Source organism: Colletotrichum paranaense (assembly GCF_030867605.1).
Source record: "Colletotrichum paranaense strain IMI 384185 chromosome Unknown Scaffold_5.1, whole genome shotgun sequence".
In the NCBI taxonomy this organism is placed as follows: domain Eukaryota; kingdom Fungi; phylum Ascomycota; class Sordariomycetes; order Glomerellales; family Glomerellaceae; genus Colletotrichum; species Colletotrichum paranaense.
Genome location: NW_026848963.1, coordinates 535,446 through 560,482, shown reverse-complemented (window position 1 = coordinate 560,482; position 25,037 = coordinate 535,446). Strand labels below are relative to the sequence as shown.

At 52.6% G+C, this 25,037-nt stretch overlaps 7 protein-coding genes across 7 annotated transcripts; 4 read left to right on the top strand and 3 right to left on the bottom strand.

The window, feature by feature from the left end:
- Positions 1 to 1,119: 1,119 nt before the first annotated feature.
- Positions 1,120 to 5,527, bottom strand: CPAR01_06497 (peptidase family M20/M25/M40; the record flags this gene model as incomplete). Its single annotated transcript, XM_060490769.1, has 13 exons — positions 1,120 to 1,243; positions 1,301 to 1,791; positions 1,847 to 2,338; positions 2,397 to 2,514; positions 2,571 to 2,799; positions 2,851 to 3,326; positions 3,698 to 3,772; positions 3,834 to 3,950; positions 4,004 to 4,327; positions 4,387 to 5,179; positions 5,234 to 5,305; positions 5,375 to 5,406; positions 5,463 to 5,527. 13 exons carry the CDS (start codon positions 5,525 to 5,527, stop codon positions 1,120 to 1,122), a joined length of 3,408 nt encoding a protein of 1,135 aa, XP_060349643.1.
- A 447-nt stretch (positions 5,528 to 5,974) lies between these two features.
- On the top strand, positions 5,975 to 7,129 carry CPAR01_06496 (alcohol dehydrogenase; the record flags this gene model as incomplete). The annotated part of the gene is made up of 3 exons (XM_060490768.1): positions 5,975 to 6,867; positions 6,925 to 7,009; positions 7,067 to 7,129. The coding sequence occupies 3 exons, from the start codon at positions 5,975 to 5,977 to the stop codon at positions 7,127 to 7,129; spliced, it is 1,041 nt and encodes a 346-aa protein (XP_060349642.1).
- A 563-nt stretch (positions 7,130 to 7,692) lies between these two features.
- Positions 7,693 to 11,656, bottom strand: CPAR01_06495 (uncharacterized protein; the record flags this gene model as incomplete). The annotated part of the gene is made up of 6 exons (XM_060490767.1): positions 7,693 to 7,878; positions 7,940 to 8,710; positions 8,799 to 9,200; positions 9,288 to 9,319; positions 9,668 to 11,573; positions 11,639 to 11,656. 6 exons carry the CDS (start codon positions 11,654 to 11,656, stop codon positions 7,693 to 7,695), a joined length of 3,315 nt encoding a protein of 1,104 aa, XP_060349641.1.
- A 1,617-nt stretch (positions 11,657 to 13,273) lies between these two features.
- Positions 13,274 to 14,297, top strand: CPAR01_06494 (uncharacterized protein; the record flags this gene model as incomplete). The annotated part of the gene is made up of 2 exons (XM_060490766.1): positions 13,274 to 13,375; positions 13,446 to 14,297. The coding sequence occupies 2 exons, from the start codon at positions 13,274 to 13,276 to the stop codon at positions 14,295 to 14,297; spliced, it is 954 nt and encodes a 317-aa protein (XP_060349640.1).
- A 1,100-nt stretch (positions 14,298 to 15,397) lies between these two features.
- On the top strand, positions 15,398 to 16,080 carry CPAR01_06493 (uncharacterized protein; the record flags this gene model as incomplete). The annotated part of the gene is made up of 2 exons (XM_060490765.1): positions 15,398 to 15,634; positions 15,694 to 16,080. The coding sequence occupies 2 exons, from the start codon at positions 15,398 to 15,400 to the stop codon at positions 16,078 to 16,080; spliced, it is 624 nt and encodes a 207-aa protein (XP_060349639.1).
- Positions 16,081 to 16,236: 156 nt separating this feature from the next.
- CPAR01_06492 (glycosyl hydrolase family 2) lies at positions 16,237 to 19,603 on the bottom strand (the record flags this gene model as incomplete). The annotated part of the gene is made up of 3 exons (XM_060490764.1): positions 16,237 to 17,369; positions 17,433 to 17,736; positions 17,789 to 19,603. The coding sequence occupies 3 exons, from the start codon at positions 19,601 to 19,603 to the stop codon at positions 16,237 to 16,239; spliced, it is 3,252 nt and encodes a 1,083-aa protein (XP_060349638.1).
- A 1,888-nt stretch (positions 19,604 to 21,491) lies between these two features.
- Positions 21,492 to 23,829, top strand: CPAR01_06491 (uncharacterized protein; the record flags this gene model as incomplete). The annotated part of the gene is made up of 8 exons (XM_060490763.1): positions 21,492 to 21,555; positions 21,701 to 22,029; positions 22,091 to 22,112; positions 22,175 to 22,453; positions 22,510 to 22,631; positions 22,691 to 23,040; positions 23,116 to 23,593; positions 23,650 to 23,829. 8 exons carry the CDS (start codon positions 21,492 to 21,494, stop codon positions 23,827 to 23,829), a joined length of 1,824 nt encoding a protein of 607 aa, XP_060349637.1.
- Positions 23,830 to 25,037: the final 1,208 nt, after the last annotated feature.

The window sequence follows — 25,037 nt, the reverse complement described above, 5'->3', positions numbered from 1 at the left end:
AGCCAGTTCCAGTGATGATCAAGGAAGGAAAAAGCAACTTCGGAACAAGGGAAACGGCAGTCTGGCCCGTGTTGGCAACGATGTTTATCGGAGACCGAGTCAGTACTTGACTCGTTGTCGACAGAAAAAAAGAAACAAGCATCAAGGCATCCAATATCGGAGTTTTCTTTTCGAAACAAAGCCCCGATCCATGTACGATTCGCCCTTCGATTGAAAAAGTTCGATGGCAACTCATGACATCCTCAAAATGACCTTGGGCCAAGAACCACACGTATCAGTGGTAGCGCCATTAAGAATAATTGGCAATTGTTCTGAAAAGTCACAACGCGTAGTTATCGGAAAGTACTATACATATGTTCATTGATTTCACATGCAGTATGTTATCTTGGTCTTCGAGCCGCAAGTGATGTTGTCTTTATTGGGCTCTTGTTACATTTTTCTCATTGCTAAGGACTGTGGTAGGGCCAGGTCATCATCACAGTCGTGACTCAAACTGGGAACATAGTGGAGAGTGTCGTCATATAACAGTGAAAATGCAACCAGCCCAACAGCGGCTGCAACCGAATGAAACTGTTTCAACAATGCCACGTTCTCGACGTTTACCGAGGAAATGGAAACTGTTCTAAGATCAACAATCCAGTGGGGGCAAACGCCGCCGACCGAAAGTTAACGAACCTTATCCAAATCTAGGGGCGGACCGTGCTGTTGCACCCCAACTTAGCCGGCAAAGTCTTCCAAAATTGGCACAAATAGGAAAGTGAAAGGCATCGCTTGCTTCATCGTTCGACACTTTGATTGGTATATATTTCTTGTTTACTGTACGTTCCAAACTCAAAAGGATGGATCGCGTGTCTTTTTCGACTTCATAACGTTTGGGTCTGAGGAGGACCGACACTCATCTAGTGGCTTCTCATTAAGTTGGCTCTGTTTATGATTTTACGACCCTAATATGCTAGCACATCCGACTGGTCTAGTTATATCACCGAGATCCGAATTTGAAAAGTCAGTACAAGTCTATATAGATCTATCCATGTGCCGTGAATCTACACCCCACCCTTATGCCCGATTTTGGTGAGTCAATGCCTAAACCCTTGACATGAAAGACCGTATGTAGTTGTCTTAAGGCCTTTCTTCGTCAAGCAGATTTCTAACCAGTCTGAGACAAGTGGGATGATAAAAGTCTTGATACTTCTTGAACAGTTCCAACGCCAACTCTTCGTCAACCGACAACAATTCTTTGAATCTGTGAACTGTCAGCCATGGTCTTGACTTGCGTTCTGTTCTGGTCGAGGCGACTCACAGCGGCCTCACAAACTTCATTCTGCCTGTCTGTCCCAGGATATCCTCAGTCTGCTTCGAAACACTGCGATCGCCGGCTCTGAGCGCGACACGAAGGTACCGAGTGACGATTTCAAGATTGCTAGACTTTCCCACGTCATACAACTCGTCAAGAAGCTTACAATACTCGAGTGGGATTGGCTGCGGACTTTCAATGAGTAGATCAAGAAAGACTAAAACTTGTCCCGCTGTCCAACCCTCGACATCGCTACCAGACGGCCTGAACGCAGATTGGACCGAGAGACTGCCCCATTGATCTGCCAATTCGATGGCCTTCTTGTAAAGCTCAGAGCAAAACCCTGGCTTTGGGGGCGCGCCTGGTTTGTGAAACCAAGAATTCCAGTCAACGCAGCCAAGTGAGGAGGTAGCAGCGGCGTCGGGTGAGAAGAACTTGAGAACACAATCCTTGAATCGGGATGAGTCAACCGCGGCACCATAAAACGTGCTGAAATACTTAAGTGATGAAGTGTTAGTCTTCAAATTGTAGACAGCAAAATGGTAAACTTACATATGGCACAAACTTGAGCCACTTCTCTCGTCCGACGGTCTCTTCAAGGTAGCATAGGAAGGTGTAGCCTTTCTCGTACGAGATCTTGGACATAATATCGTCCGGCCTCTTGCCTTCAAACTCAAGTACCAAGCTAGTGAAGACGCTGTCTTCGCCGCCATACATTTCAATAGATTGAATAAGGTCCTGCCAGCCAACGATGGCTTGGAGCTCGACCTCGTCGTCCCCTCTGAGTTCGCGCACAATGTTCCTCTCAGTCCAGACAGTCCAGCCTTCATTCAGCCAAAAGTGCTCCCAGGACGCATTAGTGACAAGATTACCACTGTAGCTGTGCGCGAACTCGTGCGCGACCACAGAGATATTCTCTCGGTCTCCCGAGACGACAGTGGCGCTGTAAAAGTTGAAGATTGGGTTTTCCATACCGCCTAGATGGAACGATCTTGGCAACACGACCAGATTGTAAAGTGGCCACGGATACTCGAAGATCATATTCTGATACGTCGCAATTATGTCAGCTCAAGGCTTTTCCTGCTCAGGCTCAGCTACTTACCTCTGCAGATTTGATTATTGCCTGTAAGTCCGGCTGAAATTCCTGTTTGCAGGCTTCCAAGTCACCAGGGGCGCAGTAAACATAGCTTTTCGGTCCAATCTTCTCTCCCGCCAAATTCCTTCCAAGAGCTGTGTAAGTAATTGAATACGTGAGGACGTTCTTCGAACGGCTTACCCGCTTGCTACGGCGAAGAGGTAGTTCGAGATTGGAATCTCCATCTTGAATCTGTAGGTCTTCTGTTCGGTCGTGTCCGTGATTGGTGGGAAGATCAACTCAGACTCAGGAACACCACTCGCTACGACAGGAAGTATTGAATGTATTGTTATATCGAAAGTGCTTTTGATGGAGGGTGTGTCCTGGCACGGGAAAATGGAGCGAGCATGAACCGGTTCGCACTGGGAGACTATCGACCATCAGCTGAGACCGGCAAGTCGCAATGCAGCCCAACACTCACACATGAAGGGGTATTCTTTATCATCTGTCTGCGAGGGGCTGAACCACTGAAGGCCCGTGGTGTTCTCGGTAGTTTCGAAGTCGACCTTGCCAGCGACTATATTAGCCAACTCCATCATTGATGATACAGCAGGATTGACAATCCAACGTACTGTGAGCTCAATCGTTTCCCCTTCACCATAGCGTCGTCCAAGTTCAATGCATAATGGACTGCCATTCTCTCCATCGTCGGGCTTCAATGTCCACGCAGCTTTTCTTCCTTGATAGCTTACTCCCTTGATAACGACATGGCTTGTGTCTAGAACAATTTCGGCGAGACCATGAACTCGTGCTTGGCCAGTAATTGCAGTTCGACCAATCAAGATCTTACGGTCAAAATCAATCGTCAAGTCAAGGGCCGTATGCTGGGTCGAAAAGTCTTGAAAATTGGAGCTAGTGTTGACATCTGTGACAACGTTGGTTAGACACATGGTGCAACTGCGAGCGAACGTCGTCCGCGCGTGGGAAGAGAAGCTTGGCTGCTATTTGTCAGAAAGAGAGACTGGCAATCAGGCCTGTTATCATTCCTGCAAGTGAATGAAATCTTGAATTTGAATGATTCTAAGTAAGGTATTCGTAGATGTAGTTCGGGTGCTTAACTCAATCGTGCCCCACATTCTTCTCTGCCCCTCACCTGTCGTTCAATACTGCCTATTATGGCAATCCGGTGCACCCCGCGCTAGCTGCTTCCCCTACTTGCAAAGACACGATGACAGATATTGGCTCGTTCAAGTTTACCGCTTGAGGCCGTTGTTTAAGCGAGACTAGACGCAGAATGCAGCTCATCGTTATCACTAGCAGTCAATTACAAATTTTGTTTGCTTTGACGCCAGAAGTTTGTGACCTCTTTGAGATAAGCTCCGTAGAGCTTGATGGCGTTGATGCTGTTGAAGAGCGAGTTAGCCCCTGTGGAACTCCAGACCTTGATGCTGCATATCGACTTACTAGTTGCTCTTATCCAGCTTCTCGTTAGTGGAATGTTGTCCATCGGTAGGCCGACCAACAGGCATAAGGAGCACATTTTTTTTCAAGGTCTTCTTGAAGTCCAAGGCGATGGGTATGCTGGGTAAAGTTAGTGCTAGTCTATCACGCTGGGGTTCGATGTAAAGGCTAACCTTCCACCTTCACAGGTCAAAGCAGGGTCAACGCCCCACACGTTTCGTGTTGCCTGAATCGCGGCTTGGTAATTCCAGTGGCTCGCCTCCTCGTAGAACCAATCATTCGGATGACACTCAATTTCGAGTTCGTTCTTACTTCCTAGACTCTCGAAACGGTCCTTGACGTGTTTTCGCACCAGCTGGTCAATGTCCTCCCACTTCATAAAGGGCACAGTACGGATACTGAACTTTCCGACGAGCTTAGCAGGTATAGATGTGACAGCTCCGGCTCCAGGCAGGGCATTCTCTATCCTGTGCAAACTGAGAGATGGCTTCTTCCAGCTACGGGGCGGAGAATGAGATTAGCTTACTGATCTGAGGTAGAGTGCGAGTGAACGTACCGAGCGACCAGAGCGTCAGCCTGATTGTCGTGGAGGCTTCTACCCCCTGTGCCACCGTACAAAGAATCTTCCGAAATGTTCAGCTTTTGGTAGCTCTCGTACTCTTCTTTCGTGACAGCTTGGACATTGTCGTAGATCCCAGGGACCAGAATCTTGCCATTCGCATCCACCAAAGAAGACATGATGTTGACCATGTCTGTCATTGGCTCCGAAATCTGACCACCGAACCCACCACTATGGGCATCCACTTTGGCACCTGTGATGGTGACAAGGTAGAAGATGATGCCTCTGAGTCCTTGAGGGACGCTAATCTGCTCGTCGCTCACCCAAACAACATCCGTGATACAGACCACGTCGACATCCTTGAAGTACTTGTCTGCCTCATCCTCCAGGCCCTGCCGAAGGCCAAACGATGCGGTCTCTTCCATGCCTTCAAAGCAGAAGACCAAGTTAGCCGGTACGTCTACATCCACCTTTTGGAAAGCTTCTATCATGTTGATCCAGCCAATGAGAGGGCCCTTATCGTCCGAGGTTCCTCTGCCGCAGATCTTGCCGTCTTCTTCAACCGTCATCACGAAGGGCTCGTGCTTCCATCCGTCCTCGATAGATGCAGGCTGAACATCGTAATGGCTGTATACGAGCACCGTTGGCTTTTCGGGGTCGCTGCCATAGCGTCCCAATACCAGAGGAGGAAGGTCGAGGTCTGTACCCTCCTGCTTGCCCAGATCTTTGAGTGTTACCTCAACACCAACAGCCTTCAGCTTGGTCGCAACCCATTCACTCATCTGCTTCTCTATTAGATATTGTTATCTCTATGCCTTGATGGCATAGAGGTTATTCGTCTAACCCACCGCGAACACATCCTTCCTATTATCTGCATAAGCAGAGATTGAGGGAATCTTGATGGCGTCTCCAAGTCCTACACGAAGTCATAGTTAACTAAATATGGTCCTTTCAGCCAAAGCCAAAAGTAACTGTTTGGACGTACTATCGATGAAGACACTCTCAAGCTCATCAACCCTGTCTTCCAGATTAGCGAGGCAAAAGTGCAAGGGTGTCTCTCATTTTTCACGGACTTTGCATAGAAGCTAGCTAGTGCTTCATTGGTATCGTTCACCGGGCGTGCTGGAGTAGGAACCATCGTGGCGATAGAAGCGACGTCCTTAGTCAGCAAAGAACTGGCTTTTCGACTACAATCAAGCTTCTCTTAGCACTATCACCAGCTGAAATAGTTGACTCTGGGCGCTAATTTTGGTGTTGAAAGAGGGGAAGTTGGGCTTTCCGAGTCGAGTCTAGTCGCACCGAGACCCACGTCAAGCGAGATCGGATTACGAGTGATGCAGCGTGGGGGCCGATACAAAAGTCCACTTCGAGATATTACCGAAAAAGGAAATTGGGAACGAGAGAGCTGACTTACACGAAATTAGACATTAGCATGAGAAAGGAGACGACAAGGTACTGCAGAATGCGACGAGATCTTGCAGTCTGGTACAATAAGTCCCATGCAAAGAATCGTATTTCCACCAGTTGGACTTTCCTTTCTTCCTTGATGTTACCATTCATTTAGGCACACTCAACTTTACCAAACATGCAGCAAAAACGCAAGATCCTCGTAATCGGCTCACCTCGCGACGTCATACCTGACAAAGTATGGGCAGAATTCAGCTCACGGTATGAAACTCTAATGTACGACTATCCAAAAGTACAAGACTTCTACCAGTCCATGACTTCCGGCACCTGCAAGAGCATTGACGGAATCATGCGAATCGGCATTAACACTCCGCCCGACAACGAGAAATTGGGCATGGGCTGGACTAGACGGGCTCTGCCATATCTTCCATCAACTCTCAAGATGATTGTCAACTTCGGACATGGTTTCGACGAAGAAGATGTTTCGGGACTCAATGCCCGTGGCATAGACTTTTTCAACACCACAGGCGGAAGCGAGGCGACGGCCGTGGTCGCGGTCTATCTCATCATCTCAGTATTCCGTCAGCTAAATCGCTACGAGCGAATGCTCCGCGACGAGCAGTTCTGGCCAGCCTTGAGGCACTCGTCTCAGAACGCAGTCGATCCCTTTGGAAAGAAAATTGGCATTATTGGCATGGGTTCCATCGGCCAGACCGTCGCGAGACAGGCAGCTGCTCTCGGGATGGAGGTTCACTGTATTGATAGGCCCAATCTTCGGAGAACTTTGGAAGTAATAAAACATGAGAACGATCACGTCAAGGGGCTTTTGCCACCGATACTGTTTCACAAGGATCTTGTGGGCCTCGTCGCTTCCGTGGACTGCTTGGTTTTGGCATGCTCTTACTCTCCAACGACACATCATCTTTTGTCGAAGGATGTCTTCTCCGGGATGAAGAAAGGAATTCGAATCGTCAATGTGGCCAGGGGTCGTTGTATAGATGAGGAAGCACTGTGTGATGCCATCGACAGCGGCACTGTCGCAGCGGCTGGGCTGGATGTTCACTACAACGAGTGAGTTTCTGACGTCATAGTCTTTTCATACTGCCTGTGAATAGCTAACACTTGTAGACCAAACGTAAACCCAAGATTACTGAATCACGACTGCGTGACACTTTTACCTCATCTCGGAGGACTCACCCACGATTCAATGAAGGTAGACGGTTGAGTTGCGCCCGTTGCAGTAAGACTCGTTTTGCTAATGACCAGACAGAACCATGCGTTGATGGCCTTGAAGTCAGTAGATGACTTCTTTGCCTGTTCGGATTTGACGTAAGGCGTTTCAAGGCAGAATGGGGTTGAATAAATCTATGTGAATAATGTAGTGGAAGATATCAATGGAAAATTATTGCAGACGTATGATTAGCATGGCATCGGGAATTGGATAGAAATGAAATTGTTTCACACTTGGTTTTCGTATGTAGTCCATACCGCCAAGCACCTTATGCCATTACAAATGTGCTGCTCGCAATTCTCTTGCTCTTTTGTTGCATCAATCATAAGCTCCCACTGCTGCCTCGATCAGCGGCTAAGCTCGATCATGGGCTTGATTGTCCGGATGTCTCCTTTGAGAGTAAGTGGCTGCGCCGTTGCGGACTGTTAGAAGACATTAATCGGGCAAGTGAGGTAATAAGCAGACATAGGATACGCTTTACTCTGACAATAGTGATAAATCGGCCTTCTGTCAACTCCGAGTTCTATGTTCTCTGAGATCTAAGGTACGTGAACAAGAAAATGCAACCCCTTCTCTAACTATAGTCACATCTTCGTCTTCGTTTAATCTAATATACGCTTCTTTCAGTGAGGCAGGAAATCCGTAAAATCCGTTCCTGAATCCTTTCACTGCTCAGCAACGACGTATCCCCATTCGTGTTCTACTCGACCGTATATGATATCCTCCAACCAGGATTTGATGGTGTTGGAGTACGCGGAGCGCGGTGTCTTGTGCCCCTCATCAGTAACCATCATGGGGAATTGAATCTCAGTGTCGCCGTACTTGATCACGGAAACCGGGGTGATAAACATCTGTATATGACCCGTTAGCTAAGAGAAATTGATAAGCCAGAAAGACACATGTTAAACTTACCGCAGTGCCAGAAACAAAGGCCTCCACTAGCCGACCTTCCTCATATGCTTCCACAACCTCACCCATAGCAAACGGCCGCTCGACAACATCCAGCGGGGCAAGCTCAGTCTCAGCCGTCGATTCCCGCGTCAGCCTCTCCCTCGCAACTTCCAAAACACTCCGTCGAGTGATGCCATCCAGGATAACCTCCGTGTCCAAAGAACTAGTTACAAGCTCAATCCCTTCACCCCCCTTCTTCCTCCACACAACAAAGAAATTACTCGCCCCAGCCTCCGTAACAATCCTCTCCTCCCCAAACAACCACAACGTCTGCGTACACCCCTGCGCCTTAGCCGCCGCATGCGAAACCATAGCAGGCCCGTAATTCGCGCCCACCTTCGCGGACCCGAACCCGCCAGGCCAGGCGCGGATATGCTCGGGGCTGCTGGCGAGCAACTTGATGCCCGGGTGCGGCGCATTCGTCGATCCTCCTCCCAGAGACTGCGGGAAGAGCGCGGCAAACAGGAAGAATAAGGCTTCGGGCGGCTGGTTGATACCGAGCGCGGAGCCGCTTCCGACCATGGCGGGGCGGACGTAGAGGTTTGTGCCGGGGTCTGGGAGCCAGCGGGGGCATTCTGTGCCGAGGTAGGTGGTGATGATGGCGAGGAGGGCGGAGGGGTTGAAGGAGGGGAGGCCTACGCGGGCGTTGGACTTCAGAAGGCGGGCGCAGTTGAGGTCTGGGCGAAAGAGGCGGAGTTTGTTGTCGTGGCCTCGGTAGGCTTTCATTCCTTCCTGGTAAGGGTGTCAGTTCTTGGGTTCATGAATTCGGGAAGAGGGAATTTGTGTTCAAAAGCTTCTCTTGTGTAGTAGTTGGACTTACGAAGGACTCCGTGGCATAGTGTAGGACGCTTGCCGTTGGCTCGAGGGCGATCTTGCCGTAGGGGCTCATTACGGGTGTTCCCCAGCCACTTTGCATAGACCATGGGACTTGTACCATGTGTGCCGTTGTGCAGTTCTGGCCCAATCTCACTGGATCGTGGGCATCTGGGACGGGCAGTTGGTCTGCCTCGGGGACAAGAGTCTTGAGCATCTTGGTGACGTCCAATTCTGCGTAAGGGTGTCCATTGTCGGGCAGGCCACTCGCTTTTGACAATGTCGCTGAAGATGTGCTGATAGCGCTGGGACTCATCTTGATGTCCTGACTCAATGGTAGGAACGGAGATGAATCTGGATATTCTGGTGGTGGACGAAGCTCAAGAGTTCCAATTACGAGTAGGATGTCCTAATTTGTTGTTCACCGTGCACATCGAGAGCGCGCGTCCATATTTTATAACCATAAACTCCCGGATAAGCGCCTTTTTGTCTTGACATCATCCTCCAGCTCGAGCTTAAGCTCAATTGCTGTGATGGCAGAGCAGGATGAGCTGCAAGCGATGAATCTGAACCATTTGTTGGAATTACCCAATACGGCAAATGAGAACGAGCACGCTAAACCGTCCCCACACCGACCGGCTGACGATCGGAGGCCCGCCTGCCGGCGCCCGTCATCCCGCAGAAAATTTCAGCCAAAAATCCTCGGCGATGGGACCTGCATGTCATCGGATACCGAGCCCACATTCCGAGATCTTCTCATTTTCACAAAAATCCATTGTCATCATCGTCATTGGTGCGCTGGGAGTCCACAAGCATGGGCGTTCCGGATTTCCTTTTACGGTATTTCTACAAAGTCAATGCTCCAACCCCGTTTACACCGCGAATAAATCTCGACCGAAAACTTGTCAGGGTCCGTCTCCTCGTCCTCGCTTGGCGTGGCATCTGTCTCCAGGTCTATCAGTCGAACTTTGATGATCTCCCAGTTGTAGCGCGAGCCGCGACGCGTGTATTCCTGGTCAACGTAATTCAGCACGCGGTGCGCGTGTCGCACGTTCCAGATGCCCTCCCTCTCCCGCGGGAATCCGGCGATCCAATTCTTGACCCAGTCCTTGACCTCCTGCTCCTCTGACATGTGATAGCAGTTCATCATCGCCGCGACCATGCCGTGGGAGTATGCGTTGACCGCCGCGCAGGAGGCGTAGGGTACGCCTGCTGCCAGGCGGCAGACGAGGAGGACGATTTTCTTTGCTTTGGGGGGTAGTTGGCGCACTGCGCCGGGCAGGTATCTCGTTTCCAAGCGGAGGAGAGACACGAGGTAGTGCATGAAGGTTGTTGCAGCCTTAACGGGCTCTGGGGCGTCCGGGATGCTGAGGGGCCTGATGGAGATGCCAGGTCCTTCTGCATCTTCATTGTAAGGGTTTGCGGTGTGCTCGTGTAAGGGTGGCACGTCACAGTCAGGCACGGTCTTTCGCCAGGCTTTTAACTCCTCGATAAGGCTTTCTGCTTGCTCTCGCCAGTGAAGGTCGTGTTGGGGGTTGCTCCTCCACTCTTCTTCAAGCTTGATGACCCGCGGTAGGATGAAGAGCAGCCGGTCTGCCGAATGAGGCGAGTTTACTAGAGATCTGCTTAAAGAGTCTGAAACGTCTGGAGACGCTATGCTGTAGCGTACAGAGTATGCCCTGTCAAAGATGTCCAGAAGCGCGGCGATCCTCGAGAACGATCGGATGAGCGACTCTCCCACCGGCGAATCCTGCACGCGGTTGAGGTGTTGGGACAGGAAGGTGACCGCAGCCCGGCTATGGATGTACCACAATTTCATCTGGCCTCTCTGTAGTTCAAAGTTGGCCAGCAGTAGAAGAGTCGCCAGCCATGAGATGGCGTTGTCTTGGTTCGGCGGACAGCCCGTAGCGACCCCTTCATCGTCGAGCTGTGCCATGCGCACCGTACCGAGGGCAGTGACAAAGTGATCGAGGGCTTGCAGTGCCGCCTTATTACCGAGCGCCTCCGTCGGCCTTGCCTGGGAGATATCCAGCGCCGCCAAGGCCAATGCAGCGTGGAAGAAGGCCTTGTCAAGGTGCTCAGCCTGTAGGATATCATTCAATGACAAGATTGAGAGGGTGCCGTACGGAGAGGTATCCGTGAAATGGTGATAAAACACCATGTCCTCGGCAAACTTTGCGCTCTCCAACAAGCCAACTGGAATCGTTGGCACTGAAGTCAATTGCCGATTCGCCTGTTCTGACTGTCTTTGTCGCAGCAAAGGCGAGTCAATACGTGGGTAGACTGGCGTGGAACTCGGCGTGGCTACGCCCTGATAAGAGGTGTTAAGCCCGTCATCCGTACTGGATTCTTCTAGTCCACCGAGAGTGGAATCAGCTTGCAGAGTCGTGTCGTCAAATGGCGTGTAGAACGAGGGCGATTCTGTTTGATGCCCACCAGTAGGAACCAGTGAGTCCTGGTGAATGCCTCCAGATATCAGGGCGAGTGACGCGGCCGCCTCATAGCGGGATAATTCTTGTGATTCGTCAAAGGTTTGATGGCTTTCGTCAGCCGAATGGAAAGTTTCATCTCCCGGTGTCACAACATGCTGGCTAACTTGATGCGACTGCAATGTCGGTTCTACACTGTCTTGGGCATTCGACGAAGGCGATGGCTCAGTCGGAGCTGGTCTTTGTGCCTTTTCTTTGCGTTTTCTGCCATGTTTCCGCTTCAGCAGATCTGTCTGATCTCTGAACTTGATCGGTGTCGCATAACCGCCGCACTCGAGATTCAGTCTTGTACACTAGATGGAGCCACAGTCAGAGCCAAACTTGAAAAAACTGGCGAGATGTGGACTTGCGTTGTTACAATGGGGCTTCTTTTCATCGCATTTCAGTCTGCGGGAGCGACAGGTCACGCAGCCTGTGCGGTCTCGAGTCGTAACATTGCGCTTCCGAGTGCCGTGATCGACCATAGACACAGGGCATATGAATCAAGTGCGGGCTATCAGACAACGGCTCCTTATCTGATATGATGCTTACTATGTCGCCGACAATGAGGCGTGAGAACAAAAGATGTGGATTGGGAGAAGTTGGTTAGGGTGATGTATCGTTTAAGATTTCCCTTTTAGGGTGCTTGGGACCCCGCAGCGATGTCGAGTCAGGCGACTTTCCGCTAATTTGGACGCCCTCGTCACCCTGCACACCTCCATCCAGGACCGTCATCGGGGTTGACAGGCTAGGTAGTCGCTGGTGTACGTAGATTCAGAGGAGAGCTGCCATAGAGTCCGTCGAGAACTAATGAAGAGGATGGAACGAAATGGCTAGGGATTGTCAAGTGAGCCGGATGATTGGCCAATTTGTTTTCAGCGATTGCTCGAATCGAGGTCTGAAGCAACATCAGAACTGGGACCCCGCACACTTGCCCAGTTTAATCAACCTGGTCGTAGGACTTGGTCACCCCAGGCCCTTCTCTCGACGAAACTGAAGGCATGCGTTTCTGATTCTCGCTGTTCGCCATTTCTCGATTTCCATCGACTGCACTGATGGTGTGCTCCTGATGATTTGGGTAATTCCTCTGTCTATCTGAGACTCAAGAGAATCCAGGAAAAGGGTAGCGCTGGCAGTCGGTGCTCGAAGCCATGGTTATATCATCGGACAAGGAGACTTCATGGGAGAGAAGAAAGAGAAAATAGAGAATGGCCAGCTAGCCGATATAAGGTAGAGACAGAGGGACCCGTTATTATCGGATATTCAGACATCGCTAGATGCCCACCCGCCGATATAATCGTAGGCCCGAATAAGCATGATGACAGATGAACGCGATTTCATTCGATGAAAACAGACGGACAGGGGCAAGGCAAAGCTTCTGCTCGTGAACCCCGAGATCGACGCAGTCCCCAGTGTCGGCGTCGGAGTCTCGCCTGAAATCGCGGCGCGGGAGGAGCCGCACGTCGGGACGAACGGCATCGCGTAGCTTATCGTGGGCAGAAAAGGTGGGCAAGGAGTTCGGGACCCAGAGAGTGTTAGTGAGCGCAAATGTCGTCAAGGGCAGGGTTAGAAAAAATAAAAACAAAAAAACTCTTCCAAGCTGAAAATTGCACCGTCCCAAGTGCCGAAAACGAGCGATGGAATTGGCGCGACCTGAGTCTTGTTGGTTCTGGTTCCCGAGAGGTCCGGCGGGCATTCCGTCACTGCCTTCAATTTTGGTGCGTGGCAGCCGCGTTTGGAGAGATAAGGGGACATCGACGTCATTGCGCGCTCACTGATTGATGAGTCAGCTCCACACCTCGGCTCCACAGCACCCCTGCCAAGGCAATTGGGAACTGGCAGGAGCTTTGGGCGCAATGACGACGGACAAGAGAGAGCAAGAGCACCTTCCTGCCGTTTATTATTCCACGGCCAGCCACATTCCTAGCTGTTCACTTGCACTCCCTCAGTCGTAGCACAATTTCTCAGGTCTTGGGTTCTTTAGGAATATCGTCAGAAAATCTCCACTCCAAAAATGGCATCAAAAACAACACAATCGGAACTCCCGACCTTCACACCAGTCGACTATGGAAAGTTCTTTGGCGCAGGCGCCCTCGCGGCGACCCTCACCCACGGTGTAAGCCAACCACCTCATTCTCTAGAGAACCTCACAAGCACTCGACTAAAAATGCTCATAATCACTACAGGCCGCGACACCAATTGACGTCGTCAAGACGCGAATCCAAGTCGACGATGCAATGAAGGGCCTCAACATGATCAGCGCGGGCCGCACAATCGTCGCAAAAGAAGGCGCATCCGCCCTCCTCACCGGCTTCGGCCCCACCGCCGTCGGCTACCTCGTCCAGGGCGGTGGTAAATTCGCCGGCTACGAATTCTTCAAGAAGCAGTTCATCACCCTCGCCGGCGGCCCCGACAAGGCTGTGGAAAAGCGCACCGCAATCTACCTCGGCGCCTCCGCCACCGCCGAATTCTTTGCCGATATCCTGCTTTGCCCCCTCGAGGCGACGCGCATTCGTCTCGTTTCCCAGCGCGGGTTCGCGACTGGTCTGGGGTCTGGGTTTATGCGCCTTGCGCGCGAGGAAGGGTTCAAGGGGTTCTATTCTGGCTTTGTGCCGCTGCTGTTTAAGCAGGTGCCTTATGCTGTCGGCCAGTTCTCTGTGCATGAGGCTGCTGTCGAGGTGATTTACCGGACCATGGGACCCGAGAGGAAGGCCAAGATGACGCAGCTGCAGTCCACTGGCGTGGAGCTTGCGTCTGGTGTCGTCGCTGGTGTCGCGGCCGCTGTGCTCTCTCACCCCGCCGACACATTGCTCTCCGCTATCAACAAGGGTGCAGGTGACAAGAACCAGGGCGCCACGAGCCGTATGTTCCAGCTTGCCAAGGAGTTTGGCCCCAAGAGGTTGCTTCTTACTGGTCTGGGCCCCCGTATCGTCATGACGTGCGGTCTGGTTGCTGGTCAATTCGTCATCTACGCGCAGTGCAAGACGTTGGTTGGTGCACCTGCGGGCATCGAGATTCACAAGGAGGAGTCTTTGTAAATAGAAAAGATCTAGAAAGATCTAGAGCGTCAAGAGGATAGACAGGCTTTGGGTACTGGCTGGCGTTTGGGTGCATTAGTTCTGGCCGGTTACAGCGGGTAGATGAGCGACTGCTTAACTATTTATACTTCATTAATCACATTTCATATGTTAAGCTGCTTTGTTGCATCTCGTGCCTGTTTCTGCTATGATAACCGGCCAGTAAACATCTGCTAGACATTCACGTTGGAAGTGCAGAACTTCCCTTGACAAATCTTTCGAGGATTCGCTGCATACCGCCGATCATGGGTTGCAGGTCTGGCGTGTTTCGCAAGCTAAAGTCGCGATCGTATCCACGGGATGCGCGGATAGCATGGCTTGCGTTTACATCACTCTCTCTGCAGTACCAGGGATGATGACTCGGGGGAAGGCGATTGAGGATTACTTGCATCCGCAATAGGTGCCGTCAGTCCGATTTCACCTCATTTTCATTAGCTACAACAGACGTAAGGTCTGAGACTATCGCGATCTCCAAGATTGGCACTAGAATAAAGAATACACCACACTTTTTCAATCGACGCGAGCTATTGGATGCCGTCTTAGGCGAATACCTTCTTAGGGGAAAAATCACCATATACATAATGATCGTCTTACGAACAAGCTTCAATAAAGTCAACATAGCCCTTGAATCTCATCGCGTGCAACTGAATGGTCCCGATAATCCGGGAAACTTTTCTTTTGTTTACTTTAGTTCTGATTGAGAATAGATTGCACGAGTCCATGGTACCTGAACTGTGAACAAGGTTTGATGTCTAGGCAATATTCCACTTATCTGGTCGACTGCAGTTCACCACCAGAACGTTGGGTCTATGTCAGCCATTCAACGCTCATGTAAGGTAGGCTGAAGGCTATGGCTTACCTTGGCGGCTGCTATGAATCGAAATAGAACACTCGTGCCATATCTACCTTACTGGTCCACGAGCCGGGCAATAAGACCGGACCAACGGCCTTGACTTGCAACGTCCTCATCCTTGCTTCTCTTTCCTTCCTCACTTCAAACGCTTCATGCATGGAAACAACACCACTGCTAAGGTAGACAACAGTGAGACTAAAACGACAAGATGTTGGCCAAATTCCTCTCCCTGCTGGCCATCAGCACCCTAGCATCCGCCGCCTCCTACCAACTCCGGACCTTCGCCCCCTCCGAACCAAAAGTCCACGACCAGCTAGTCAACGTCGAAGAAGAACGCTTCTGGATCGGCCTCGAAAGACCAACGACCTGGTGCCCAGACTTCGGCGGAGGCTCCTGCCCACCAGGCAACACCACCGTCGTAGACGGTTCCTTTGGCAGGATGAAGGTTCGTTGCCCCCTTCTCTACTGTTCTCCTCAATTACCTCACACTCTCTACCCCCGCAGTCCATGATGTCCCCAGGCCAACTTGTCTACCTCGATCCCTTCGGCGTAATAAGCTACACCGCAGGCGACGCCCTAACCTGGAACACCATGCCTCAAGGCTCCAACTTCAACTGCTTCGAGGCCGTCGAGATCTGGGACCCGGCGGACGCGACCAAGAAGCTCCGCCTCGTCAAATTCATCAACCTCGGCGACCCGGCCGCGTCGGCAAGGCCGTTCTTTTACTCGTGTCCGATCGAGGGCAAGAAGCATTCCTTTGTGAGGGTGCGGTGGACGTCGCAGCATGGGCATCGGGAGTGGGGTGTTGATTGGGATAGTCAGTGTACGGCTATGGAGGGGTTGATTCTTGTGGAGAGTAAGGTTGAGATTGGGGCGTATCAGTATGTTTGATACGGGAGGGGATAGGTCTGGTGGAAAGGGTACAGTGAATACGGTAACATGACGTTGATCATCCCAGAAATTGGAATATCTCAGCAAAGTGAAGGAACATGTTTTACAATTTCATGTCAGTCTCAGCTTTAAGCTACATATACATTGATCCCACGACTAATCCAGAACAAGCTCAAACTCAAAATCCTTGCTCTTGAGCTCATACTGCGGCAGCGTCGCCGGCCCACAGGACCCCGTCCCGAGACCGTGATGCGCCCAGTCCAGCCTGACGACCGTGTCCTCCCGCTTGCGCTTGTGCAGCTCGTACGGGTGCTTGCACTCGTCCAGGTCCTTGGTGGTGTAGTGCATGGCCGAGAACGAGGCACCTTCCAGATCGCCGTAGCGGGCGCGAATGAGACGCTCAGCGGGCTTGCTCTTGTCGACCACGCCCTCTTCATCGGGCAGCTGTCCGCGGAACTCGACCCACCGGACATCGGTCCTGTTGCCGCCGTCCTGCGGGAACTCGTAGTCCACAAACAGGTCATCGACCGTCTCCTCCCAGTTCCCAAAGGCCTGCGCCATCTTCTTGTCCGAGTAGCTCTCGCCGGGCCCACGGCCCCACCACGCGACCTTCTCCACGTTCTTGAGGCCGAAAGTGAAGCCGATGCGGGCAAAGGTATCCGGCACCAGCGGACCGCTGGGCTTGCCCTTTATCTTGATGTAGATGGCCTCGCCGTGGAAGGTGTAGGTGGTGTAGATGTCGACGCCCCACGCGAGGACGGGCGGCGCGATGCGGGAGTGGACGTTGACGATAAGACCGTGCTTCTCCTTGCGCCATTCTACGCGCTTGATGTTGTGGCTCGTCTGATGCAGTCGGCGATCCTCCCATTGCTGCCCGAAGCGGCCACCGCGGTCGTTGTCGGTGAGGGCGCGGTAAAAGTCCACGACGAAGGGTGTGGTTAGAAGCTCGATATGCGGGTGAGAGGCTTTACGCCAGGAGGTAAGGGTGCCGAGTTGGAGGTCGAGGCCCCAGGTTGAGAGGCCTGTTGCGGAGGTGATAGAGAGTAGGGAGGGAGAGGTTTGCTGGATGGTGGGAACGGGGTCGAGGAAGGGGTTGGAGAGGGAGGAGAGGATTGTGGCCATGGAGGGGGCCTTGGAGAGGGCGACTTGGCCAAAGGCGACACGATGGCCTTTTTTGGCCCAATTTGTGCCTTTGGTGAGGAAGAAGTCGATGTGGAGGTAGGCCTCGGCGGTAAGGTTCTTGGGAAGACCCTTAATCTTGAGGTGCGCCTTGGTGTGAGGTTTGATGCCTATGATGTGTCAGATGAGCTGTATGGAAGGGATCGGGGACAAGAAAGAAATGGGCAACAAACCTTTGGGGATTTCGACCTCCTGGTCGCCGCCGATGACCATACCGTCCGCAACGATGTGCCAGGTGGCTGTGAGATGGTCCAAGGATACGATATCGTAGCGGTTGATGATGGTGACCTCATTGCCCTTGATCTCGAGCGTCTGGACGGGCTCAATGGCCTTGCCATACTCGACCAGGCCCGGGGTAGGCGTGTGATTGGCGAAGCAGAGGCCGTCAAAGACAAAGTTATAGTCGTTGGGGACATCGCCAAAGTCACCCCCGTAGCCCATGTATTCCTCACCATCATCGTTCGTCGTACGGAGGCCCTGGGTATTGTTAGTACGTGTTCGGGCGATGTTGGAGAGCTTCTAGTCTTACGTGGTTGGCCCATTCCCAGACAAAACCTCCCATCAATCGCGGATACTTGTAGAAGGCGTCAATGTACTCCTTGATACCACCGGGGCCGTTGCCCATGGCGTGAATGTACTCGCACAGCACGAGCGGCTTGGCCCAGTCCTTCTGTGACGCCGTGTTGATAATGTCCTCGGCAGAGGCGTACATCCTGCTGTAGATATCCGCCGTCGACGCATTCCAGTCACCCTCGTAGTGTACCAGACGTGACTTGTCGATACTCTTGATCACGTCGTACATGTGCTGGTGGTTCTGCCCATAGAAGGACTCGTTGCCCAAAGACCACAGGATGACCGAGGCGTGGTTCTTGTCGCGCTGGACCATCTGCCTCGCGCGATCCTCGTAGGCCTCTCTCCAATCTGGGTTATCTGTGGCCCAGCTTTCGCCCGCATTTCCGAGAACGCCGAAGCCGTGGCACTCGAGGTCAGCCTCGTCGAGGATCCAAATACCGAGCTCGTCTGCGAGGTCGTAGAGGCGGGGGTCATTGATGTAGTGAGAGGTACGGATGCCGTTGACGTTGAAGTGTTTCATCAAGAGCAGGTCGCGCTTCAAGAAGTCGTAAGGCACGGCGCGGCCCGAGTCTGGGTGGTGCTCGTGGCGGTTCACGCCACGGATCTTGATGGGATCGCCGTTTACGCTGAAGACCCCCTTGATCAGCTCCGCGCGACGGAAACCCACGCGCTGAACCAGGCTGCACTTCTTGAAGTTGAGGACTAGGGTGTAGAGGTATGGAGTCTCGGCCGTCCACTTGTGTGGGTTCTTGACGCGGATGTCGAAGCTGTTGTGTCGGTCAAAAATCTTCATGTCCTTGGCGATGAGCTTGCCATCAGCGTCGAGGAGCTTCATATCGACGTAAGCGCCCTGGCTCATCTCGACGTCGACCTTCAAGGTGGCATCCTTGTAGTCATCGTCCAGCAGAGTGTGAACGTGGTAGTCGATTGGATGGAACTTGGGGAAAGCGTGGAGGTAGACATCTCTGAAAATGCCGCTGAGCCACCACTGGTCCTGATCCTCGAGGTATGTGCCGTCGCATCTCTGGTAGACCTCGACGGCAAGAAGGTTGTCCTCGCCGACCTTGACAAAGTCCGTGACGTCGAACTCGCTGGGATTACGAGCTCCTTGGGAATAGCCGACTTCCTTGCCATTGACCCAGACGGTGAAGGCAGAGTCGACACCCTCGAAGCGTAGTCTCAGCTGGTGGTCCGCAAAGTCGTCACCAACTTTGAAGGTCGTCACATGTCGGCCGCATTCATTGTCATCGTAGGGAATGTTGGGCGCATCAACGGGCCAGGGAAAGTTGAGATTGGTATATTGAGGACCCTTGCCGTAGCCCTGGCATTGCCACATGCCAGGTACGACAATGTCGTCCCACTCCGAGGTGTCATAGTCGGTCTTGTAGAAGTCCCGAGGTTCATGGAAAGGCGATGTTGTCAGGTGGAATTTCCATTTTCCGGAAAGTAGGAGTGACTTGGACTTGGATGTATCCCTAGTAAGGGCGTCCTCTTCGGTATTGTACAGGAAGAAGTAGCTCCGTGGTGGAAGGGTGTTGCGATGGAGCACTTTGAGGTTGCTCCAATCGGGAAGGCTCTTTGGGAACGAGTGAGTTGGAGCTTCAACAACAGTGGAGGTTGTCTCTTGTCTGGAGGGTCCGGCTGTGAATGATGATCCCTCACTTGACGAGCTACCTAGACGACAATGGCGGCCTAGCTTCTCCATGTAGACACTCAGATGGAGGTCAGTCTCGGAAGAGATGTCGACGTAGTCATCGGAGATGTCGGACATGGTGGTGGTAGTACAGAGCTCGGCACCGGTGACCGAGGCGGAGGAGGATGCGGATGTGGGTTCAAGGGACGGACAAAGACGGGGACAGTGGAGACACGATGAACGGAGATGAGGAATTGACGGGGCATGCAAGTCGGTATCTCGAGTAGCGTGGTGGTATATGGAGTAGTGTAGATAGCAGGTTAATTTCACACGATAATGAGCTGTTGAGAGTGGATAGAGGTTTGAAAGTGGTGTCCTGGAGATTGTGGAAGTGGAGGAGCACACTGGCGATTGGAGCTTTGGGGTCGGAGCTGGTGAGCTCTGGCACCATCTTCATACGAGCCGAGCTCCCAGGTGTCAGGATTCCACGGTCAGGAACGTCACCTGAGCACCCGACCTGAGACGGTGCAGCGTCAGGGAGTGCGGGGGAATCACGAGGGAATAGCTGCAAGGGGAAGGATTCGGGGAAGCGGGGTAGCTGATGATTGGTCAAGAGGGGCTTAGGTAATGCTTCAGAGTTGGAGTTTAAACTTGGGGGCCTGAGGATTACCTAGATTCGTCCTGAGTCCTGAGGCTGCAAGTAAGGCAACAGGGAAACAAAGATGCACGTGACATGTCAATGCCTGTTTCGCTCTTGGGATGTCGACCAAACACCTGGAGGGTCTGGGTGCCTGAGGTGGAACAAAGCACCGGCCGGGAGCATTTCGGATATCCTCGGCCTCAGCTCCGACTGTGAGCACCTCAGGCAACTTCTTCAAACCTAACTTCACAATGGTGGGAACCGTTGCTCTTTTCAAAGGATGATATATCAACCGCTCCACGCATCACCAGACCAGCCCGAATCCCCTGCGTTACACGAGCCGTTTGCTTTCTGTTCTAGACCAACTCCCGAGTCATGCTGGGGCTCCATCCGAGAATTTCTCCATTCCTCTAGCATGTTCAGCGACCAATCCTTTGCTTCTCCTCATGAAGCGGTACGTTCCGCTAGGGTCCAACACCCAATCCCCGGACCCGCAATTCCCCAGTCGGTGCTAGCGCCGAACTGTGGCCTCGGCCTTCAACCCCGTCTGGGGTTCGGGGGAGCCTCTCCACCCGGTCTTCGTTCCTCCTTTTCCCGAGCTTTTTACTTTTCTCCTTCTCTCACTTTGCCTCTTTTCTGTCGCGGCTCGCCCAACCACCTGTTCATGGGTCGTTAGCCTCGGCGTTCTTCCGTGACAGGCTTAACATTGTATCCCTACTACGGATACTGCACTGCAGTACTCCGTAGCGCGTGTTTGAACAGTTTGGACTTGCGGCAACGCGTTCTTGATCTCACTGCGCCGCATCCGTCACGGCCTAAACTTGCTCCAGAGTAGCGTACCGGACTTTTTTGCCGGGCATCGTGCCGGGCACTGCATCGGCCTGCCGCCGCCACCATCCCTCTGTTGGTTCGACATGCCTTGGCTGACGCTGCTCATCGTCCAAACCGGAAACCGGCGCGTCGCATGTACACTTTGAGCTTCGCTTCCCCTCACCAGCAGCCCATCTCGGGTCTCTCGTGCTGCCTTGCATCAAGAGCCGACATGGATAACCACACGAATCACACGTCGCATTGTAATTTCTGCCACGCTAGGATTGGATCTTCTCCGATACCTGGGGTCGAGATCCAGGCGAGATGGGGTAACCATGAGGAGGCGAAGCTGTGCGGAGGAGATCCGTCTTTCAAAGTTGGCGCCGTCTTTACCAAGTGCTACAGGATTAGCGATTGAACTACTAGTGACGACTTGCGAGCGCAAGAACGGATCATATCATAACCTTTTCTCTTGAGCCCCGTCAAGTCGCCGCAAGACTCCGCTGAAATCTCGTCCACGTGCCGCGGCTCCGTGTTCCCTGTGTAAACCAGCCCATTGCCTGGTTGTCTCTCACCATGTGGGGAACACCACCAACGTTCACCCCAATATCCAAAGCTGGGACTGGGGGCCGGGTTTATGGTGTGTGGGAGCACCGCAAGATGGGGAAACTCATGTAACGGTAGTTCGAGGATGGATACCGACCCGTTGGTTGGGCCAGCGTTGACAAGCGTCCCTGTCTGTTGATCCCATGCCTTGGCCAGATTTTCGCTTTCCTCTTTAAAAGAATCGGCCCATCCCGCGCATCTCTCTCGCGCGTGCCTGCTTTCTCCCCAGTTGCCGCTCTCGAACAAAACAGCAGAAAACGAGCACGCTGCGGTTCAGTTGCCCAATCCTGGAGCCACAATGGCAAAACTCGAAGACGAATTCAAGGGCCAGGCGGTGGTCGAACACGACAATGAGCCACCCGCGTACGATGAAAAGGCTGCCATCGGCGAAGTGAAGGAGATCAATGCCGCCTCCGTCGCGTTGGCTGCCGCCATGGCGGAGCAGCAGGTGAATTGGTGGTCGCCCAACATGATCAAGTTGTACGGCATCATGGCCATCGGCTATCTTGTAAGACTTCCTAAACCTACACTGTTGGTTGAGATGGGCTAATGAATATGCTGTCCATCAGGTGTCAACCATGAACGGCTTCGGTGAGTTTACACACCACGGAGTAGATCGGATGTACGTTCATCAGCTAACGATATTTCTCAAGACTCATCCCTCATGGGAGCGATCAACGCAATGCCGCCCTACCAAGAGACCTTCGGACTTTCGAGCGCCGGTTCCACAACTGGTATCGTCTTCATGATCTACCAAGTCGGCCAAATTTGCAGTTTCCCATTCTGCGGCATGATCGCAGATGGCTGGGGTCGAAGATGGTGCATCTTCATCGGCTGCTTCATCGTTCTCATTGGCACCGCTATCCAAGCACCTGCCCAACACCTGGGACAATTTGTGGCAGGCCGATTTGTCCTCGGCTTTGGAGCTTCTCGTATGTCGTCCTCATCACGAGCAATCATGCGAACTCGAATCTCTAACATTGCATAGTCGCCTCTGCTGCTGGACCTGCTTACGTCGTCGAGCTGGCGCATCCTTCCGCCCGTGGAACCATGGCTGGTCTTTACAACAACTTTTGGTGGCTTGGAAACATCCTGGCCGGTTGGACTACCGTAAGTATCACCACCACCTTACATCGGGGCGGTCGAACACCTCTGACTGACAATGGCAGTACGGTGCGAACCACCACATCAAGACAAGCTGGGCGTGGCGAATCCCCACCGTCGTCCAGGCCGCTATGCCTGGAGTAGTCATGATATTCATCATGTTCTTCCCCGAAAGTCCTCGATGGCTCATCTCAAAGGATCGCGCAGAGGAGGCACTCGCCATCCTGGCCAAGTACCACGGTGACGGCGACGTCAACTCCCCCGTTGTGCAGCTTCAGTACCGCGAAATCATTGAGGATCACCACTCGACCACCGACGAGAACCCTTGGTGGCAGATGAAGGAGCTCTTCAACACCAAGGCCCGCCGATACAGGCTTTTCATGGTCATTGCAATGGCTTTCATTGGCCAATGGTCGTAAGTAACGCCCTTTGACTGGGCGAAGGTTCGCAGCAAGCGTTGGGCGTTATCTAACTATACTCTTCATCACAGCGGAAACAACGTCGTATCCTACTTCATGCCCGAGATGTTCAAGCAAGCCGGCATCACCGACGACAACACCCAACTCCTCCTCAACGCCATCAACCCAATCTTCTCCATGATCGCCGCCATCTGGGGCGCGACTCTCCTCGACAAGCTCGGTCGCCGCTTCATGATGCTGGCTGGCTTGGCCGGCTCGCTCGCCTCATACATCATGCTCACAGCCTTCACCGCCGAGTCGGCAAACCACAAGAACCTCTCGTACGGTGTCATAGTCTCCATCTACGTCTTTGGCATCTGCTTCGCCTGGGGTTTCACGCCGCTTCAGACGCTGTATGCTGTCGAGTGTCTCGAGAACCGCACCCGCGCCAAGGGATCCGGGCTTTCGTTCCTGTTCCTTAATGTCGCTATCATGATCAATACCTACGGCATCTCCGTCGGTATGGAGAAGATTGCGTGGAAGTTGTACCTTGTGTACATTGCCTGGATTGTAAGTTTTTACCAACACTCTTTGGTATTGGGTTTTGCGGTTGCTGACGAATCTAGTGCATTGAAATGGCAATCATTTACTTCTTCTTTGTCGAAACGGCTGGGAAGACGCTGGAAGAGCTCAAGTCCATCTTTGAGGCTCCTAACCCGAGGAAAGAGTCAACCAAGAAGACAAAGGTTGCCGTCGACGAGGCTGGTAATGTCGTCAACGTCGGTGCGACCACTTCTGGCATCTAAATGGCAATGGGTGCTCCTGCTGGTGTTTCGGCCTCGAGCACCATGCGTGGTACATACAGCGTTATCATTATTGAAAGAAACGAGGAAGATAAGATATGAGAGATGAGATAATGGAAGGAAAGAAGAGGTAGCACAAAGCGTTTGGACACTGAATTGCTTGTCGACCCCGGTACTTATGCTCGACGCTTCTTTCACGATACCCCTAATTATATAACAATTACTGCCCTTACCCCACCTTTGGTGGCTTCCTGAAATGCGTTTGGAGACTCTGTCGCAATATTTAATTCTCTCCTGTGAAGGCCGAACTGAATCCTGTCATTGCATTCGCTCCGTGCCAGACTTGGTATGAATGTTACACCGAGCCATGCCACCCCACCACCACGCATTCCCGACGGGGCTCCGCCAATCGAATGCCCCCATTCCCGCCGTCTGGGCGAACTACCCTCGTCGTTCTTCCAAATTCATCTCTTCTCAACTCAGCCATCTACCGCTTCCCGCTTCTGGCCAGGTCCCATGCTCTTCACATTGCGCCCATGGGGAAAGCAGATCCTCTGGGATCCGAATCTTGGGACTTGGCCCGTCCGTCTTGCAGTCTGCAGACCCCCATCGCCAAAGAGCCAAATAAGTTTGCCGGTCCACCGCGGCTAACGTGGGCGAGCCGACTTCACGGAAACGACGGGACGCGTCCCTGACGGCTTTCTGGGGGTGTCAAGAACCAAGTCCAAGGGACCAGCTGTCTGTCTTGCATCACGCCATGACGGTAATTGCAGACCGCGGTCATCCCACAGAGGGAGGGTGGTAACCATCATGTGATGACCCGGATGACAGGCCTCGATTTCCTCTTTGGGTAATCACGATCTTGGGCCGAGACAATGGGGAGAATGCTTGGCTATGTACGTTGTTCCTGGGACCTGCGTGTACAAATGAGCTCGTCCACTATGTGCTCCCAGTGGCCCCTCTTTCGTGGACCTCCAAGCGGAAGCTTTCCTTCCTTCAACGGTAAACGGGAGTAGTGCGGCCGGCTTGTCGGGAAGCTTAGGGCCGCAACCTCATTTGACTTGGCCATGGCTTTGAAGAGTTGATTGATGGAATTTGGGGAGCTGTAGTCTTGACTCGTCTCATTTCCGGCGCGGAGTCACGATGGTCTTGCCCGGCTTCTTGATGTCGACCTTATTGTCAATGTGCCTTGTGGCCCGATACGTTTCTTT